The 21,747-nt window shown below is 38.3% G+C and overlaps 1 protein-coding gene across 7 annotated transcripts in view; it reads right to left on the reverse strand.

The window, feature by feature from the left end:
- Positions 1-255: 255 nt before the first annotated feature.
- CLEC16A (C-type lectin domain containing 16A) overlaps positions 256-21,747 on the reverse strand; it is a 61,856-nt gene continuing 40,364 nt past the window's right edge. The window contains exons 20-24 of one of the 7 annotated variants that reach the window (XM_014894735.2): positions 21,107-21,311; positions 20,223-20,390; positions 14,893-15,039; positions 9,114-9,233; positions 256-5,256 (exon numbers count right to left, since the gene is read on the reverse strand). In XM_014894735.2, coding sequence (XP_014750221.2) covers positions 4,922-5,256; positions 9,114-9,233; positions 14,893-15,039; positions 20,223-20,390; positions 21,107-21,311 — 975 coding nt within the window. In that variant the 3' untranslated portion in view covers positions 256-4,921. Of the gene's footprint in view, positions 5,257-6,305; positions 6,345-6,490; positions 6,583-9,030; positions 9,299-14,892; positions 15,040-20,222; positions 20,391-21,106; positions 21,312-21,747 lie in introns of all 7 variants that reach the window. The other 6 variants (XR_015807248.1, XM_088174451.1, XM_088174449.1 and 3 more) reach the window with 6 other exon arrangements.

Genomic DNA, 21,747 nt, shown 5'->3' on the forward strand with positions numbered 1-21,747 from the left:
GTTGCCCAGCCCCTCTTAACCCTTGGTCTCATCTACTTTCCATTGCCCTTCCAGGCTTGTTTCTGCTCTCTCTCCTGCTATGTCTTTCCTGCACATGCAGTGCAAATTACCCTGGCTTAAAGATGAAAATGCCCAACAGTCACATATGCACAACATTCTTCTAAATAAAGGCAAGGTTCTGTAAATTTTGCCTTTCACTGCTTTTGGATGTCCTTGTGCATCAAATGCAGCAACAGCACATGAAAGGGAAGGAAGTTTTCTTAGTAACACCATTTTTATTGCCAAGTTCCATTTACAAAGAAAGGTCTATTCCTTGTTCTTGTCCAGGTTTTCAATAGACACGACAAATTATCAGTGCCTGCAAATACAGACTCAGAAGTCTGGATTTCAGAAACATACACACATTTTCTAATTCCACTCCCTTCCCAGACACTTAGTTACATTGTTCTTTAAATTAACATAAGATATTACATTTACCTCAAATGTCTAACATAACTTACATTAAATAATTAATACTTATTGCCTTTAGAAAGACATTTCAGATTCGATTCACAACATGTTTGGGCTTTTTTCTATGTAGATGTTAGTGCATGGTCAGGACATTTTTTTTCTCAAATGACCTATATTTCAGACAACTTTACTGAAATATATTTCATAGGAGGACAGTCCATGTTCATTAAATGCTTTTTGTAGTGCTTAAATCCCAGGTACATTCATTCTTCTAGAAAAATACATTTCTCCCTCTTTGCATTGAAAACAATCAAACTTACAAAACAGCTAAAAATGAAGGAAAAAGTTTGCAACAAAAATACCAACACAGCTATTCACAAGTGGAGATACCTCAAGTTATCTTCTAAATTTTGCAATGCTTCTAGGGGGCTTCTTGAAGTTGTGACAATGTACATTTAGTGCTGTCCCTGGGCAAAACAAAGCTCCTAGACATTGTAATAGTCTATAAATTTGTACACTTGAATCTATTACCAATCTTAAAATAATTATCTTCATGTTCATTGTAAATACTTTTGCCACAGTTAGTCCCTAAAACACACCCGAACTCTACCCATCAGATCTCATACATACTGAAGTGATCAGACTGCAGTTACTATGGGTCTTAAACTCACTTTAGTATGAGTATCCATAACTAAAAGGAATGAGAAACACGATTTAAAAAAATCTCATGAATCTTCAGATTATGATTTTAAATGAATCCTGTGAACTACTCTGGACCTTAACTTTTGTTATCAAGTACTCCTAGTCATTATCTGCTTAAGCCACTTTTAGTTACTTTTAAAATAAATGCACTCCACATATTTATTTATGCTAACAAGACAGTCCCAACAATGACAAGTATTGAGAACCAATGAATTTAAATTAGCAAAACAATAAACCACATACCACCACAGTGCACATTTATTAGACAACCAAAATTTAGCTTTACATTTATAATACATTAACAAACACAAAATATATATTTTTTAACACCTTGCAAAAGAAATCAAATCTGAGCAACGTGCAAATCTAAAAATGTTAGGAGATCAAAATAGGGAAAATTCTGTACAAATATAATATAAAAATATGTTTCCATATGAAAGAACCCTCTGTTTGAGACTCAGTCAAGAACTGCATCTCCTGTGTCTTTGTTGCTGCTCAAGTCCTGAGCAGCAGAAAAACCCCCAAGCACTACTCCCCTCCCCACCCCTAAAAACATCCCACCCTAGCAAGCCCTGCTTGGATCACCCTCTGCTTTTCAGAATCCAACAGGAGATGGGAAGAGTTATTCCATTTGTTTCTAATTCATGCTGCAAATGTTGGGAAAGGTCAGGAGAAACACAGCAGGCAAGCAGAGCAGAACTTCTCCAAAGATTGCTAGACAATAGAAGAGCAGTGCCCAGCCTGGGTAATATCCTAGGGTGGGGCAGTGGTGGTAAAACAGGGACACCAAAAAACTCCTTCAAGAAAGACAGTAGCAGTTAAGAGAATTTTCAGCATATATTTCGAAGGCTACATCAGGCTGTCTGAAAGAAGGAGGCTAATTACCGTGGAGGCAAAAGGCCTCGATCTCCCTGTCCCCAGCTGATGTCTCTGCAGATCTCTGATTCAACTACAGGACTAAAACTTTTGTTTTTCACAGACAGCAGCTGCCTGCCTGGGCAATGCTCTTTTAAAAACAAGTTTCATTTCAGCTGGTTAGTGGAGACAAGAACAGAATGTTTAGCTGGTTTAGGTGGTTTTCTGACTACTCCTCACTGGTGGTCAGTGGCCCTGCTCCCGAGGCTATTCTCCTGCAGTGAAGTGTTTACTCTTAGGAAGTGGCTTCATTCTTACACACAGTTTCACCTGCTTGTCTGATATGCTTGAACACACAGGTAAGCTAAAGTTTATTCTACTGCTAGTGAAGTGATATGCAATTCCAGGGCAATTACTGAATTCCTGGATTGCTTGAAGTAATCACCCCAAGACACTTGCAGTAAGTGTGGAAATTAAAGAGTCACTCACATCTTACTGCTTAATTAGGAAATGGCTGGAGCTGAGCTGGGGCAGATTCAGCCTTGATCTCAGAATGAGGTTTTTCACCCAGAGGGGGCTCAAGCTAATTAATAGCAGACTTATTCTTCTATTTCCCTAATAACAGTATCTATCTCAGTCATTTCCTGTGAAGCTTTCACTAGACAAGTGATCATGAGATTTAAAAGCCACTCAAAAGTAATGAAAAGCACAAAGTCACCTTTCTTTCCCTTTGCTCCATTTCCTGTGCAGTACAGCTCAGGGATGCATTGAAGGGACTCTTTGTGCGTGGGTCTAATCTTGCTAGAACTGAATTTGAAATTAGATAAATAAAGATCAAGGTTTTCCAGTCTAGAATGAATTCTATTTAAGGGAACTCAGCCTGCACAGTGGTATTTTGTGCAATCTAGGTCAAGAATTTAAGGTTAATAACTAACATAAAATGCTTTCAAATTAAGTGAAGCATTTTTTATAATGATCTTCAGAATATTTCTAAGACTACAGCGTAATGCTGCAACATTTTAGAGAAGGTCTAGACTGCAATCAGTTCAGCTAATAAAAATTCATGTGGTCCTTGTGCCCAGAGTGTTACTGATGTCTAGGCTTGCTCAGGTACGTGCACATTAGCTGCAACAGTGACTGCATGAGTGCAAATTCATCTTAAGCACAAGACTAAAGGCTCTTATCCTAGTTATGCCAGATTTTCACACAAAATCCACTGCAGTGCTGAGGATACCTAACCCTGAGCTCATTCAGAGTTTGGGCCACTCTGGAATGGTCAGAGTACCAGTTAATTCAATCTGAGAGAAAGTAGAAGTCACAGAAAATTAGAAATCAAAACTGCATGAAAAAGTTAATAACGGGAAAAAAGAATTACTGGCATTCAGTAGCAGACACCTCATGTACCCACTTGGCAAAGATTCAATTATTATGTGAAGGAAAAGACAAAAACTGAGAAAAGTGGTACCTGTGAATTAGTCAATCTCAGATATATATATATAAAAAACCTGAAAAATCACTTCAAATATTCCTTGTGACAGCCAGGAAGAGGTACAATAAGCAACTGGGAAGTGGGTAAAAACTCTGCAGATTCACCTATTTGGTAAGAAGTCAATGTCAGTAGAGACAGAATGAGGAAACAGATAAATCAATACCAAGTAAACAGCAGCTCTCCTTTGAGGAATTGCCAATTCAGTGAACAGACCAGCAATGACAATCTACTCATTTTACTATCAATTTAAATTAACTTACTTGGAAATTGATAAAAAGTCTTAAATTCGTTTCATGTTAAACTTTAATCAACATCTTTCCCTTTTCTTTCAACTTGGTGTCAGGATCTAGGAAGTAATGCTAACTCAGAATCACTTTTATGTAGCAATGTGGTTTAAGTAAGTTACTATCCCAAACAGGAAAAACAATTACACAATACCTTTTGAGATCAGACCTGCAAAGGATTATCAGTTAGATATGGTGACCTTCTTCCTATACAACTATGAAAAATGTGAGAAATCTCTTTCGAGTAAAACTGCTTCTGTCTGCTTCTTGAAGTTGTCTTTCAGTTGCAGGGATATCACCATTCTTCAGACGGGTAGCAATTTGACTGTCAGAAGTGAACAAATGAGCTACAGAAATATTTTAAAATATTTTACATTCCTCTCTAGGTGGCTAAGCAAAGACTAAAGTAGCCTCAAAAATCCCTTATGTTAATTTGATTAATCATTGTATTTTAACTTTGAATCAAACCTTGAAATAAATATTACGTATGGAAAACATAATATTTAAGTCTGGAGTCCTACAAAGACAATACTGAATGTGGCCATTGTGCAGACCTCCAAAAGATGAACAAGATCAGGATTAAAAAACAAAACCAACCAACCAAAAAACCAAAGAGAACCCCAAAACCCCTCCTCCACAAAAAAAAACCCAAACCAAACACCAAGCTGAAAAAAACCACACTCTGACTCAAATGGAAGTTTTACCTCTGTCCTATAATATATAACTTTTTCTGGTCAATGGCATGTCTCCCATTTCAGAGCCACAACAATGCAGTACCATGAAGCTGGGTATCCAAAAGTCTCTTCACTTTGCCATAATACTGTAGACCTTTTACAATTAATTAGTTCCTATTAGAAAGACAGTAGGTCCTCTGAAATAAGTTCATGGTCTTGTATAACAGAAACTGGTAGGAAAGAACCAGTCCAGATTCAAAGGTTCAGGGTTTTTCTCTCTTCTCCAGTTCAGATATGCTGAGTATCCGATGTTGGCTCTAAAAGCTGAAATTCTCTGTCTCCAGTTGGTCCCTCTGTGTGGACCTGAGGCCTCTCAGGCCTCCAGAAGTATCTGCACTCCCAGAGAAAAAACAATTCACCATTTGGTTGCACTTCTTTCACTGTTTATTACAGTCTGCACGGTGGCTTTAGTCAGAACATTCTCCCTCGACCTCTTTCACCTTGTCAGCTTCACTTTCAGGCTGCAAAGAGGCGTGAGGGATGCAGCTGAATGTTCGAATGCTGTGGGGATCGACTGGTGGCACCAGCGTGAGCGACTCCACGCTCAGAGTGTCCGTGTTGTCATCTGTGATTAAGGATATCGTGGGCTGCTGTGCAGGAATCAGGCTGGGAGACAGGTTGGCTGTTTCTATGTCGCTGCTTTTTACAGCATTTTTGCCGGACTTTGAAACAGCTGAAAGAGTTTCATCAGTCAACATTGTCTGACTGGACATCAGAGGCTGCTCTGGAGCTGAAGCATCATCTGAGAAAAGAAAACACAAAGAGCAATCAGTATTCAAGTCAGTATGCACACTGAGCCTAACAATATACCATTATTCATGAGTGTTCAAGAATAACTGCGTGGAAAATGCAGTTCTGTGAAGCACTCTGTTTACACATCCACATTTTAGTAATTAGAAATAAACCAAAATACTATAAAAGCATAACCTAAAATGCCAGCAGGATTCTGCTCAAATTAGGAAACAGACAATTACATACATTTAGTATTAGAATATGTAGCAATATTAGAAATATTCTTAGAGAGAGGAAGTTGAGGGAAAGAAAACTTCTCCAGTATTTAGTGAACTAAGATGAACTACTACCCCATATCACAAAGATCTTTAGAAATAAAAGAAAAAACGTAAGTATCACTCTACAGCCAGCTTTCCCAAAAGGTGGCCTGTTTCTTACAAAAATTTGGAAGTCATTCTCTCAATTCATCCTCCAGATTCACATTTAAGCGACACCTCAACCACGGAAAGCAGAATTTTGGCAGAAGAGGAAGGAGGATAATGTCCTTACTGCAACTGAAAGGTGCTGCAAGAGGCCTGTGTTACACAGCCTGTGAGACATGGGGGTTTTGTCCTCCTACGCATGGAGCATCCAACACTCATAAAATTGAGAATAAGCATAAATGCTACAGAAAACTGATATGCTACTGCACCTTCCCATGTTATGAAAAAACCCTTCAACATTAATAGCTATTCATACTGTCCTTTCCCCAAAAAATCCTAGTGAACTGTCATTCAGTAAGCTGTTCATTTGGCTCAGGATGGAGAGGGTGGAGGGGATGAGGTGATACAGCCTTAGATGATCCAGTATGCCCAGAAAAGTCAGGGTTTTTTTTTTTGGATTACAATAATAGATGCCATTAAAGTAACAGGTATCCAGCTTCAAGACTGACCAGTTTCAAAGCTTTTGTAAGAAACAGCATGTGTTCAAGTGTACAGGCATCTGCAGAAAAGCCTACAAGGCAATGTAGTGAATACAGAAGCTAAGAATTGAGTTATGGTTTTAATAATACATAGTGACCTTAAAAATATTTCAGTTTCAGTATGATTCCAATTAGTCCTGGAAAAGAACAGACAGCATGAACATAAAACAAAGGAAAAAAAAAAAGAAGAAAAAAAGGAAAAACAAAGTAGAGAATGGAATGGGTATCAGTAGGGTATCAGTGGATAACACTAAAATGATAATTTTTTTTTTTTTTTTTTTACCTTTCTGGTAAGATAACCCAAACAATGGTGCATTCTCACTTCAGAAACCACTCACATGTTCTTTTTGCTGAATTGGTGGCTAAAGCTTCTTGCTTTGATAAAAACAAGATTTACAGATTGTAAAAAAAGTCTACTTTTAAATAAAAGAGACATAAGTAGTTATTTTTGAACAGGACAGATCCAAAGTAACCCTACAGATTCTTTTTATCTGTCAAGCAGCTTTAGTGAGAATGTAGCAACTGGTAATACAGGAAGTGATGCAAGAATCAAGTAGAAAATGAACTGCTAAAACAATGAAATGCAGGCTCATTTCCCTGAATTCCAAGCTAAACACTAACATTTCAGTATGCAGAGAACAGTGAGTTTCTGCTTTTTGAATCTATAAAATCTTAAAGGATATCAAATGCTTTTTGCCAAGGTAATTTTTAAATCTTACTTACACTATAGCATGAATAGTCACCCAAATTCAGGATTCAGAAACCTGAGGCATTCTGGTAAGTAAATTGTTATCAGTCAATGGCATTCTGTTCAGAATGTTCTATACAGCACATTTCTATTACAGTTTTATGTGACTTCTGAATCCACACTTCATTTCTTAAATAATTCCTTCCCCTCTCTCAATAGAATATCAATGTATTTTCTTAATACTTGTATTTACTGAAATAATGAAAGACATATATATTCTTTTGTTATGTTGGATTGTCCCCAAATCCTTCCAGGTAGGTTCTGAGTTAATGCTAAAGTGACTCCTTTCTTAATGCCACAAAAAAAGTATTTGAAAAAAGTCTCCATTAAAAAAAAAAAAAAAAGTATCTGGAGTTAACAAGTCTAAACTTTTTACACGTCAAAAAAACATTAAGAGAGAAAAAATACCAGAAACTGTAAGCAGAATATACTGGCCAGTATTTCTGTGGCAGCATTTGTAGAGAACACAAGATCAGAGCTCTCCTGTGCTTCCCCTGCAGCTTTTCTTTACTCTTGCTAGAAGCCAGTCTCTCTCCTCTCAGGATGTCCCCAGTCACTGCCAGCCTCACTCCTGTCACTCTGGCACTGGATTTCAGGGAATGGTGGCCAATTGCTGTAACCCAGGCTGCCACTACTGTCAAAATGACCAGAAAGCAAATCCCAACACTCAAAGGGGTGGAGGAGGGAGAGTTCTGAACATTGTCTAGAGCTCACAAGAATGTCTGTCTTTAAGCAGGGACCAAGATACATTCCAAGCTCTTGCTTCTAAAGAATTGCATGTACCCAGCATGTTTACAGATTAATTTGTCTACTTATTATCTGGAACTTCCCTTTATACTATATATAAAAATACTAACTGGCTTTCAAAAAACCCCAACTCCCAACACATAGTTGCAGTTTGACTTTTGGATAGAAAGAAAAAATTTTAATTTTTCCCTGGATAAAACCACCAGTCACTGAGATATGGTCTGCTCTTCAATATCAAAAGGTTACCACCTAATACTAGAAAACAGCATTTCTATTTATCTCTCCCTAGCCTCCATGTATTTAATCAAGAGTGTTCTGGCACAAAACATAAGCCAGATCTGCAACAAAACAAGGGAGACTGAAGTCAGTTTCTTAAAATGGCTCTGATCTTAACACTGAGTTCTAACAAACAGCCTTCCATACCTCCAAATCTATTTTACTTACTGAAAACAAGGTGTAATTTTGCAAGTTTTGGGTATTACTAACTCTCTTTGGATGCAGAGCCTTCACCAGCCTTACATGTTTTTCAGCACTTCTTTAATGCTATGAAGATTATCATTGCAGCAAAAAATCCCAACTAAAACACTCAATTTGTTATATTAACTTATGTTAAGAAGAGTTATTGTGAAAGAAGATGGAAAAGGACAGAAAAAGTAAAGCATGAATATCACCCACAGAGAAGTGTCCTAAGCTGTACAGCAACATACTATGAAAGGATAACTAAAATACAAATTACAAGACATTAAGCAAAAAGTTGTAAATTAAATCCAAAAGATGAAAAAGGGTGATTATATACTATTAGCTGAGTAAAGTACCTTTATGCCAAGATAGTAACAAAAGAAGTTAATTAGATATAAGTTAAAATAGATCATACAACAAATGTAATCTGGAGCATACGTCCATATTTTTTTGCATCTGCTCCCCCTCCTCACGTCCTCAGGTGAGGACAATTAAATAGTCCATAAAGTCACTTGCCAGAATTTGATGATCACAGAAATATTAAGCTTCTGTCAGAGTCCAGGGACAGTCTTACACTGAATGCCTGTCCATTTGACCTGTGCTATAAACAGATTTCTTGCTGCTGGCCAAGGACCTGCATTACTGTCCATTCAGGAGCCTGCACTTACTAAATTTCACTACAGCCAGGGCTGCCCTGTGCAGATGAAGACATGGCTGCTTTGAAGCTGGAGGCTTGATAGCACAGTTTCCACCTTTGGCAAGAGATATGGGAGAACTGCAGACAGGGCTTTCAGAAACAGCTCATTATTGCTTTACAGTTCTCCCAAAACAAAACGTAGAGACACATTATCATGCTTTCTTCATCCTACCTCACTGCCATTGCTGTCAGCATGGAAAGCAAGTATGTTCTATTGATTGTTATGGGCTTGTGAAGTCTTATGGAGGAACCTGCCTGAGTGGGTATTGCGGGAGTTTCTGCTGCAGCTGCTGCTGGAAGGCCTAAACCCAGTGTCCACCGTGACTGTCAGCCTCCGACAGACTAAACACCCGCCGGCGTCCTTTCCTGCCAGACCTTACTAGAGGGAAACACAGCCAGAAATCATAGAGAGGCTTCAACAATGACACAGGGAAGGGAAACTGGAATGGAGACAAAGGATAAATGTTAGAGCAGCAACAAGAGTAAGTGACAAGGACACACCCGTAACTGCTGGTATCTTGAATACAATTTGATGCCACACCAAGAGCCTTCTACATTTGGGAAATTCTTCTGAAGCTGGAAGTATTCATTCTTTAGAAATAAATGAACTTATATGAATTTAATTTTTTGCTTCCTATCTGAAAAAGTTCGTAAGTTTGGGCTATATCTGGCAATACCAACAGCATTTACACCAAGGAGGGCTGGCAGGTATTTATTTGCATTACAATCCACTCACCTGCTTTAGAAACTTTGAGAGAAGTTATTTACCACAAATTCTTGTGACACAGAATTGTTCTCCTTTCCCCTGGCCATGAATTATATAAGGTGCAGTACTGTGCAGGTGACAACACTTCAGACTGTTCAGCCCTGCTATTCTCATACCCAACAGTAGCATTTACATTTAGTTTATGATAAAGCCAAACACAGGGTTTGAAAAGATAACAGCAGTTCAGATGATGATGCTTGGTGCATGGAAAGTTCCTAGAAAAGAAACTTTCTAAGAACAAAAGTACTTCCTCACCTAGTCAGAAAATTACTAGAGCATCATAGAGCAGGAGGTCAAACCACATTTACATTACTGATTATAGAGGGAAGAGACAGAGATGGTTTCAATAGGAAGGCAGGCACTGCTCTTATAAGCTCTCCATGCTTGATTAATCACCCTCTCCTTGGAATGGAAATTTAATTTTACAGACTAGAATCCAATATGTTCTTTGCAACAAGGGACAGCTCTTAGTACTTATTTTAGATCTTTTATCATCAATACTTGCCAGAAGCATGAAATACAGCTTAAATGGCACAGATCAGTGCCTTGTGAAGTTCTCATTATCTATTGCTCCGATGTAAACATTTTCTTAAGTACTGAAGCCAATTGCTTTTTAAGAGTTAAGACAGCTTAAAAAGCAATAAAATACAGCACAGATGACATTAACACATTCATAATTCTGGAAGACTGCTAACTTACAGTAAGAGACCTTCTATATCTAATCCTTGGCATATATGAAAATAAGCACTTTGAAAAAGTGGACAGTTCCAGCAAGGGTAGCCAAGACATGACTGTATTCTAAGCTCTGAAACTTGGTGACTAAAATCTGCCTAACAAGAGAATATTTTTACCTTATGCATAGCAACATTTCAAAAGCACATGGTAATTAAAAAAAATAATGTAAATATAAAAAAAAGCCAACCTGATAGCAGCACTTGCAGAACCCGATGCTGATTTTTGTGTCTTGCTAAGCATTCTCTTTCTTTAAGGGATGATTTCTGCTTTTTCAATTTTAAAAAACAGTAATCTTGTAAGGTGCTAAACTTAGTCCCCAAACATGTAAATGGTGGAGTTGCCAGCCTTTAAAATATCTCTTCTGTAAAGCAATGTGACAACTACTACATAGGACAGCTAATAAACTCAGGAATCATAGGAATTTATTTCACTTGTGACAAAGCAGTTGATGCAACACTGTGTGACTGATGCAGGTTTGAGTGCTAACAAGTAAATTATTTCTACAAAACACTGAATTAACATAACTTTTTCATGTGACGTTTTTGAAAGCTCTTTTGCTGCTTAATCATCAAGATACCCTCTATGTAGTATCATTTTCTCTTAACATGCAATTTCTCTTTATTTTCTTCTTATCTACTACTGTTTTATGTAAAAATTGGTGTCTATGTTCCAAATCTTATTTCCTGAAACAACTCTGTGAAGATTTACAAGTATCATCTCAAATATATCAAACTCTGAACAGTTTCAATCTGTCAACAGACTGTAGCTTAGGCCACTATAATCACAAGCTGACAGTATAAAAAGCTGTGTGGCCTAAGATGTTGCTCTTAAGGAAGGTAGTTGAGGTAGTTTCCTTGAAATCTAGATAGGCATCTCCCCTTTATCTAGTCTGGTCTTCTCATCTGAAGTTCCTGAGCAACCCAGGATGGTTTTCATGCTCAACAACTCGAGCAGGTGCCAGAATCAACAGAGGAGCAGGAAAGGAGGGGGAGAGTTTGTGTGTGTGCTCAAAATGGAATGGGAAATGAGACGGAGTCAAATGTGACAGACTGCAGCAGCATTCAGGTGCTACCTTGGGACATAAAACAGATTTTGGTAATTGCTTGCTGCTCATCAACAACCAGTGACTTCCTCCTCAAGGGAGCCACTTCACATCATGCAAGTCTCCTCTTCTGCCTCACAGCAGAGTAAGGCAGTTTAGTTTCAACTGTCCTCAAGTGGTTAAGCTAAGGGAAAACCACTGCTTTACACAGAAGTGGGTGAATACCAACAATTGTTTCCACATCCCAGCTGAGTGACCTGATATAAACCACACTGTGCTCATGACACTGTCACCTACTTCAGCAGAGTTCTGCTCATGCACAGACCCACAGAACAGCTACCTGCACATGCCAAACAGACCCTCACTTCCATGCCACATTCCTGGCAAGTTTCCTCTGCAGATCACAATTACATGTAAGTACTACAAAAGGGAGAATATTCAAGCTTGCAGTAAACTGGTCAATCAATTAATGCAGAGGCACTGATCCTGAGAATGACACTATTGAACTGACACTGAGTATTGGCAAAAAGTGTCAACAGAGCTCCAGGGACTGGGAAAAAACCCTTCCTACATTCACACCTCCCAAAAGACCTAGCTCCAGGGATTTCAGGATTCTCACTATAATAAGGGCCTTGAGACACCATCAGACACTCAGTCACAAGTTTTAAACCACTCCTTGTTCCCAATTGCCTGCAACTGCACTAAGCAGTCTGGTACAGACCAGGGCAGCAGCTTTGAAGAATTACACACACTTAATGCTTTAGTTTGATTTTAGGAACTGTTTCTGTGCATTAAGGAGATTCTTTTACAAATAAACTAAACCATATGATATGCTGCAACTATGCACCAAATACACTTCAAACACTAATATTAGTCTGAACTGATCACTCATCCTTTGAACAGCCACATATATGGCAGGGATTCTCGGTCCTAAAGGTCAGAGCAAATAAGGTCCAGCAAAACCCCTAAGCCACATGCATGCACCTCACTACCAACTGTGTGTTATCCTATTGCAACAAAATACCTGCTCATGCACCTACAGTCACTGTCTTCCTCTATGTAACTGCCTTCTGAGCAGAACAAAATCCAGGAGTGGAGTTCCCTGCAGCAGGTTAGTGCAAGCTGCTGATTTGGCACTGAAGCAGCTGATGCACGTTGGCAGGTTCATTTCCTCTGACTTGCCTGAAGGTGACTGTGCCCAGTGGTAGGCACAGAAGTGGATCCTCACAGCTACACTTGCTAAAGCAGCACATTAAAAAAAAAAAAAAAAAATAAAAAAAAAAAAAATCAAAGCACACCCAAAGAGAGTTTTCCTGCATAGCACGTGGCATTTTGCACACACTTTATGATTAAGTCACAGTGAAGGTCAAGGTGGGCAGTTCATGCAACTTAACTGGTAAAGTGCATACTGAAACCAGGCATTTCAAAATACTTCTCCTCTGGTTTTGGTTCCTTTCATCATAAAAATGTTGAAAATTTTTATATTTGGAGGTGAGGAGGGTAGGGAAGAATTTGGGGTTTATTGTTGTTTTTCTTTTTTTTTTGGAAACCAGTGAGCAGCCTCCTATCATCAAGCTTTTTAAAATGCAGGAAAAACAAACAGAATTTTATGTTACACGAATGTCAACATGCTGTGTAAGTAGACTGCAATTTTGTTAACTACAGTCTGTGATTATATTTCAATAATTCATTATCTTTTTATACTTGATGAGTAATTATGTGTTCTGGATCTATGCATTTTTTTCATTGAAGCCAGATTATGTAGGCTTGAAAGACCTCAGTCTGAAATGAAGCATAGTCTTGCTTGATATTTGTGTGAACTAACAGACTGCTTATACCTACAGAAATAATACAGATTCTTTATTTTCATTTCCTTTGCCACTGTTGAATCTTAGTTACTATTGGCAAGAACCTGCAGTTGCATTTCTCTTCCTGACCATAGAGGATTCAAATACAGCTAAAGACACTGTACATGAACCTTTTTACACTGCTAAGGAGAGACATGTCATCAAATCCATGTTTTCTTGTAGTGCCAATCCAGCCTGAGAGTTCTGACAAATGACAGCACTTCTCTGTGCAACGACTACATATTACCTGGGCCATGAAGAGGCTGGGTAACAGCAATCACTTGCCAACAGAGAAAATAAAATTTTGAATAGATGGCATATAGAAAAACATACCAAATTTTATTCTGAAATTACACATATTGCAGGACTATTTTGACTGTATGTTAGTCTCTTGAGGTAATAGATGCTTTTAAATCTAGAGTCTGGATGCTAGAATGCTTTACATATTTATTGTTCCTTAACTTCATCAGTATCCTTTCATTACCCTTTCCAGCAATGTTTCTTGCAGGGATACTCACTTTAAACATATAATGCACATTAATCTGCTGACACTGTTCAGTGAAACCTAAAAACACTCAATACTTAGCAAAGGTTGCATCATTTCCTGTAGAACTGCAACAAATTTTAGATATACATGTGCTTTCCAAATAAAGGCAAAATGGCCTGTCTTACAAGGGGTAGCCAGAACTACCCTGTCAAGGAGTCATCAGTATTGGAAGCAGCCATTAAAACAAAGCCTTGCTTAAAAAAGTATTGACAATCAAGTGACCTCTATTGTTTTATAACCAAAATGAGGTAGGGTAAGTCACTTCTGGCATGAAAGCATTTCAGGATGCACTCTCTGGGATTTCCTTGTTTAGTCTCCAGCCTGAGGCTCTGCCTCACACAATTTTCACTCAGAACAGACACCATTACAAGATTCTCTACAATTACTACATAAAAAGGAGGAATAATACAACAAGAAGTTCCAGTTTATGCATACCCACTAAATATACTGACCAATGCAAACACATGCAACCTACATTTGTGAAGGTTACACTGTCAGTCTATTTATATTGCAGCCTCTTCTGCACCAATGAAGCCTCCTGAAATGTGGAGGTGTTCAGCGACAAGAGTGTTATTGTCATAAATTTTACAACATTAACATCCCAAATAACTATTTTCAAATATTTCATATTTGGCACATTTCTACAAATTAACTTGAGGATCAGATAAACTCACAAAAGCAAATGTCACCCAGTTCAGAAAAAGATGCTTTATGTGGAAATCAACTTATCCACTATGGTGAAAGGCTAACAGTTTACATTACAGAGTTATTCAAAGTAATACTTCAGGTTAAAACAAACCACCAACAAAAAAACTCCTCAACATTCTAAACTGTTTGTGCTAGGAGAGATGTCAGACAAGCAGGACATTATTTCACCAGTACTTAGAGTCTCTACTAAGAAACTAAGTATTTAGAGTTCCAGAAAGCTCAACAGATCACTGCAATTTATACCACAATTTATTTTTAATTGGCTCAGTTGATTTAGTGATCTAAAACCATAAAGCTATGTTCTTTTAATCCAATAAAATAGTAACTTAATTTTACAATAAGCTGCTCTGTATCCCTCAGTGCCTAGGCTGAAGGTGGTGAGTGAATACCTGCTGGGCTCTGAGCAGCAGAAGGAGTGGATGTCGAGCTTGCAGTCACTGAGTCACAGCGCCCTGTGCTGCCACTGCCACTGGAAGGGGACGGTGACGAGAGTGGGGATGGATTGTGCTGATTTATGCACTGGGCTACAGCAAAGCCTGCAAAACAGGACAGTGAAGTTTACAAGTTAAATATTATCTTGAAAGAGTTAAGCTGTTGAACAAACTGAAAAGGTGACAGCAAATCCTGTATCAAAGTGGTGCCAACCTCACGTAGTGACCCAGAGGATGTGCCCTCTCCCACCTTTATCTTGGAAACCACAAAATCTGAATGTGCCTTGCTGAAAACAGGCTACAAGTGCTGATCAATGAACAACGAAGTAGAGCTTAAGGAATTCAAAGCATTTTAAAACTTAGAGATTGCACAAACAGTCAAAATATATCAAAACTCTTCAATTTTTGATACAGTCAGTATATTCACAGGTCATTGACCATAACAAGATAAGGAAAATAATTAAGTGAAAAGCAAATACAAAAAACCTCTCGGATAGAAGAGTTACATTTTTTACTAGATGCAACTTCAGAAAATTTTAATCAATCACAGCTAATGCTGGCATTGAATTTCACCCAGCCTCTCAAAAACTCAACTTTTTCCAGTCTTTAGACTGGAAAGGTCTATACGGTGTCTGACAGCATTTCTTAGATGAGTTATCGTCTGGCTTCTTGTGTAGTGCTTCTTCAAATTCTTCACAGCATAGCATTCTTTTCTTTCCTAACCACCTTGCATTCATTCCTTTCTTCTTCTATAACTACATACCTATAGTCACCCCTTCAGGGCTTGATAGCAAGCAGCTTTTCAGAAGTTGATGCACTTCTTACAACAAAAGAAGTGTCTTCACTATAGGCTGTAGGTCAGGTGAGGTACACAACCTTTCTGCTTCTGCAGCTCTCCTCCCTCTCCCATGGGAAAGTACTCATGCAGTTTTTTTGGCAGTCCTGTGAATTACTGAAAGTAGCCACAATGTGGACAATACTTGCATGCCTTCACTGCACAGCCAACATGGAAAGGGAATATATCTGACAATCAGGTAAGATTGAAAATGCACCACACAATTCTTTATCCTTTTATATACAGGCAATCTCCCATGGCACTGGATGGATGATTCACTCAGAGAATCTCCAATATGGGGAACATGCTGGTGCCATACAGGACGCAGCCACCCAAAACTCAGTTTAAACTGACATGTTAGAAGAAGCTCTGAAAGCTTTAAAACATAGATATGACAAGTTAGGAAAATACTGTTAGCAGCAACACACTAACAGGTTGGGCTACAAGTGAAAACAACACAGTGAAGAAAGCACAGAAGAAAGCTAATAAACATCAGTCCTGTTAATAATCTGACTTGATCTGCAGTCCCACCTCCAACCTTCTACCTCCCACGCTTACCCACTAACTAGACTCAAAACCACTTGCAGAAACACAATGCCATCTGAATTTCTGTAGCACTGCAGCAGAGTTTTAGATAGGTATCTAAATGTCACTTTTACCAAGTTAAATTATAATTCATTATGTTCAAGATGAACACCACTTGAAAGAACTAAATCACCACCAAGGCAGGAGAGGTCTCTTTCAGTGAAAAACAAAATAGTTGGTGAGGAGCTAATAATCCCATAAATGCAAATAAATCCATGTATTTTATTTCAGAAACCAAACTAATCGATCTTCTACAATCATTTAGGTAAGTTAAACTGAGGTTACACACAGTGACGCCTGACAGTCTGCAAAAAGTTAACCACAAACTGAACCACCTCAAATGTGAAAGAATTCCACATGTATCACTGGCACCAAGTACTATAGTTTTTAATCATAAAAAATGTACATTCCATTTTTCATACACACTTCAGAGTTTGAAATACCAGTTAGGATGGAGAAACAAGGAATAACCAGTGGACTTGCAGCCACAGAAGTGAGGCAAAGCCAACTGTTAATGTGAATGAAATTAAGAACAGCTCCTAAAGCCACTGGTATAGAAGAGCTTACATCGAGGTATTTAGCTTCCCTTACAGTGCTGGTAAAAGCTATACACATCTGAAGCATTCTATAGCTACAAATAGTTTGCACTTCAAAGAAGAAGTCTTCCACCCTCACCAGAACAGTAGAAAACAGTGACCAAGGTCTCCCCATGACTGTCATGGGGAAAGCTGGCCTGATTTAGCAGGATTGCCCAAAGCTTCTGCAGAACAGCACTCGTGGATTGACTCCTTACATAGGAGCATTTGCTTCAAAATGACCTCAATGTATTTTCTCTTCCAAAACAACAGCAAAGTGTGCTAACAGAAGCTAATTTAGGTAGGAGGGAAAAGTAAGTCTAAATCATTCAAAATACTGTAACTGGGAAACTACTGACCAAGAAAAAATATTCTAATCAGGAAACTTCTTCAGGGAGTACTTGTAAAGAAAAGGTGAGCAGAATTAATCATAGCTACAGGACGCAAAATAACAGTTAGAAGGTTCTTCTGATGATGACAGGAATATTAGTTCATACTACACAAAGGGTTCCAAAGCTATGGATGATTATTTTCCTTCAGACTTTAAAAACAAGACTCTAATAGCTTGCTTGCCATGCTAATGTTAACAAGAAGGTTTTTTCCTACCTTTTCCATCAAAACCATATCATCATCTACTAAGATATTAACAATTGATAAAATAGTAAAAGGAATATATTGATTCCTTTTGCTTTTCAAAATAAGTTTACTTAGTAGGTAAGCAACCACACTTGTTAAAATATTTAGATGTACCTTTTGCTGGAAATCGTTAACATTTCCCTTAAGACACATTGGGCATATAAATCTCAGAATAGAGCTGATACTCAAAACTAATTCTTGAGTTTGCTTGAAGAGGGAATCATTATTTATTTACTTCCAATAGAAGACCTTTGCTCACAGGGCCCCTACCAAATCTGCCAGTTTCTTTGAGAGCAGTGTAATTATTTACACACATTGCTTCAGAAGTACAATACATTCATACACAGCTAATCCATGAGATGGTGAACGGTCCAGCCAACTACACTATCCCAAAAATACTCTAACATTTTAGCAAAGGCCAGTGACTTAAAATAGACCTTGGAGTATATTCATAGCCATGACTTCATAATGATAAAACTGATCGAGTGAGGGGTTTTGTTCACGTTCTCTGCTGAGAACTGTCCAGTCCAGCAGGAGAGGATTACAGCATGTCCCTGCACTTGGATAACCTGCACTTTTCATTGTGTTCAGGGGGATGTTCTGAAGCATTGCCTATGACATTCTCATCACCCTTCACTAGTCTTGCACAAATCCAGTTTTAAGCTATAACAATCCTCATCCTCTTCCCCCCAGGCACCAAGATTTTAACTTTGGACTGCAGAACAATGAAGGAAAATGAAGCCCAGTTTGACAACAATAAGGGAGCACAGAAAGCAACTGCAGGTTCTCTAGTGACATATGCAGAGCTTTATGCAGGCACTATGAGAGAGACTGAACCAGACAACTGCAATGAGTCTTCTTGAAAATTCTAAATTCATTGACAATAGGAATCAGGGAACTGATTTAACAGCTCTATGAAAGTTCTTCACAGACTGAAATTTGTAGGAGGAATGAAAACATGTATATGATTAATTTCTTAAAAACCACACTGGTGTGGATATACAGCACTGATAGCCAACATGGTCCTACCAAAAATAGTAATTAGTCTTCTAAAAATGTTGCCAGAAAGACATAACTCTCCTTTAAATCTACAAAGGACATCATCACCAAGGGAAAGCATAATTTGTTTCTTAAAAGTACAACCAAATTTACTGACTGTGTGACCTTTGCAGAACTCAAACATCAGTTGGAGCTGTAGCAGTAAGAAATTAATACATGAAGCCAGTAATTTAACTGCAACTTGTTAAATACTTCCTTTCAAAGCCACAAAATTCTCCTCCTAAAGTAAAAATCACTACAAACCTAATTAAGGGATAAGCACAGATTCCTATGAAAAATCAGTAGGAATGAGGAAACCTTATTCATTCCTCAGCAAAGATAAGAGAACAAACCCACATTTAATACTTGCTTTTTCATCAGACATAAAACAGGATATCAATCCATTTTTATTACATTACTACCTGTTATAAAATGCATTCAAAAGATGCTGCACTTGAAATACTTCAAGTTCTGTGCCTCATTTCTCATACTCTGTATCAAATAAAAGCTTCAAAATACTTTTCCCTCTGGATCTACAAGTGGAAGACCACATCTCCTGGATTCAAATGAAGTGTGTGGTTGCTTGAACAAACTACTATGTTGTGTCATCCCCAATACCTCCTTCATATTAGTAGATGAAGTCATTAATTAGGAACACAAAGTGTACTCTCCTTAGAGAAAGCTGAAACAGCAGTACTGGCATCTTTCCAACCACACCTTTTCTGTGGAAGTCATGTCAAATAAGGAAAACACTCCCCTCACACAACATACAATTGTCTTTGAAACACCTGACTGACAATATCTGTGGTTTTATAAGTTCTGTTCCCCAGTCAGGACTCAGGCAAGTGAGCTCCAATTTAGTCTTAGGGCAGTAAAACACCTGCATTCTACGTAATTTGAATTCTGTGCATTTGAATTCTGAATCACATTTAAAGAGAAATGCTGAGTTCTGTGGAATGACTGGCAGCAAGTGGTAATGAGATCTCTTGTATAATACAGAACAGTTAAGTATTTTCAAAGCAGTATGAGATTTCCCTTTAAAATGACTCAACCCAAAAGAAAAATGTCACCATCTGGAAGTGAATTTCTGCAGAGAAGTCAATTTGTGAAACAGACAATAAGGAGACAAAAAAGTAGAGCTCATCGATTTAGAATCATTCCTTTAATCCCAGCTCCATGCTAATGTTTTAGGAGTAGCTGTGGCCCTTTTCTGTCTTGCTCACTCTGGGGGAAATGAGGCAGTGTACAGCATCCCAGCTGTTTTCACAACCCAGCATGAAAAACATTCATAACTAAATTAAAGGAGGAAACATGCACAACTGAGAGATGTGTTGCATAAATACTGAGTCTGCAAAGCATGATTTAAACTAACTTGATTTGTAAGGAAGGCAAGGTATTAAGACATCTGGGGAAACTGCCATAGAAGTATTGCTCACAACATACCCAGAATACACACCCAGTTATTACTTGTTTCTCTGAGTAAATTTTTCCCCATCCTGGAGTTGTGTATTCAGGAACACATCACAATAAGCTTTTCATTGCTTGTACAAGTTACAGTACAGTTTCTGCAGATAGAAATCACAAAGCAAAACGTGCTTGTTAATGAATGCTAATCTTACCTGGGACTTTGTCAACAGATGCAAAGACAGAGCGCTGCACTGTCGGGTCACTGCTCCCACGCCTGGACTGGTCATAGAATCTAAATGGGAGGTGCTGGGCTGCAGCTCCAGAGCTGTGTCCAAAACCCATAACTTCAGTTGAAGGCTGAACAGGAAGATCCAGGAGAGCTATGTTTAATCACAATTGATAGTTTTTGTTACTCAAATACATAAAAGGAAGAGGAGGTGTCAAGAAATTGATAGTTTGCTCAGAATTTTAAGACTAAACCAGATTTTAACATAACTTGCCTTCATTTGCCTCTTAATTATGGTTACAAATGCATTGACAAACTAAAGAGTGAATGTTTCTGGCAACCTTTTCTACATTGCTGTCCACACCACATTCACACTAGGGAAACCCCAAAATACAGTGGAGAATAAAGAAAACCACCCAGGATTACAGGAAGCCATTTGCACTAAAAAACCATAGGAGTTATTAACAATAAAAAACCCCTTTTGTTTCTCCCTGCACAAATGAAGTAATTCATTAGTTACAACTGAACACTGCAGAAAGTAAAGAGAGAATCTGCTTTAAAAATGGAAAAAATGCCTTTGCATTACATTCAACCTAAAATTTTTAATATCAAATAGACTGTAGTATCTTCAAACTTGCTTTAAATCTTTGTATATGAAGAAAGCCATAAAAGTGTGACATATCCACTTTATAAACACAAAGTTAAATATGAAACCAAATCTATTCCTTGGAAACTCAGCCCTGGTTTAGAGCTTTCTGTGGCCCAGCACTCCCCATTGTGCCTCAGCCTTACATTACAGAGTGACTTGCAATGCCAGCCAAGCCTTGTCTGGCAGAATTATTTCAGGACAACCTGAGGTGATTCAGTCACCTGCTATTCTCTGCATTTTGGTGCGCCGAGCCTGGATGCGGCCCTTGGCCAGGCGCTGCTTGGCGATGATGCAGCGAATGTGATCCGCAAAAATAAACGTGGCCTGCAGGATGGGGAAGGGCTTCGAATGAGGACTTGAGGCAGGCTTGTGAATGATTATGTTCAGGGCTCTGCTGTCATCCTCTACTCCAGTCACCTGCATATCCTAAAGACAAGCAGGAGGCAAGTAGTTAAAAAGAAAAAGTAAGTTTTTCTAAACTACAGGTTAAATATTAACATTGAAAGAAAATACTATGAATTTTCTATTAAAGCTCTTACAAAGACATTTTCAGTGTTAAAAACCCCAACAAAATAAAACCAGACTCTGCAAGTTGTACAACTAGGATTTACTTCTTCAGAAATCAGTACTCAGAGATTGAGTTACATTATTTGAGGAAATACAAACAGCGATGGTTAAGGCAAGAAAAAGACAAATGAGAAAAACTTCCTTAGATAAGCACAGATCATTTCAAAATTACATCCTGTCACCTTCTCTACCAGTGTAGGAAAATCAGAACTCTGAGTTCATTAATGGGCTACTTGAATAAAGTGCCTGGAACACAATCCTAACAGGGTGTGACTTCAGTGTTCAAATGAGCAGA

This window comes from Sturnus vulgaris, chromosome 16 (genome assembly GCF_052056855.1).
Source record: "Sturnus vulgaris isolate bStuVul1 chromosome 16, bStuVul1.hap1, whole genome shotgun sequence".
NCBI lineage: Eukaryota > Metazoa > Chordata > Aves > Passeriformes > Sturnidae > Sturnus > Sturnus vulgaris.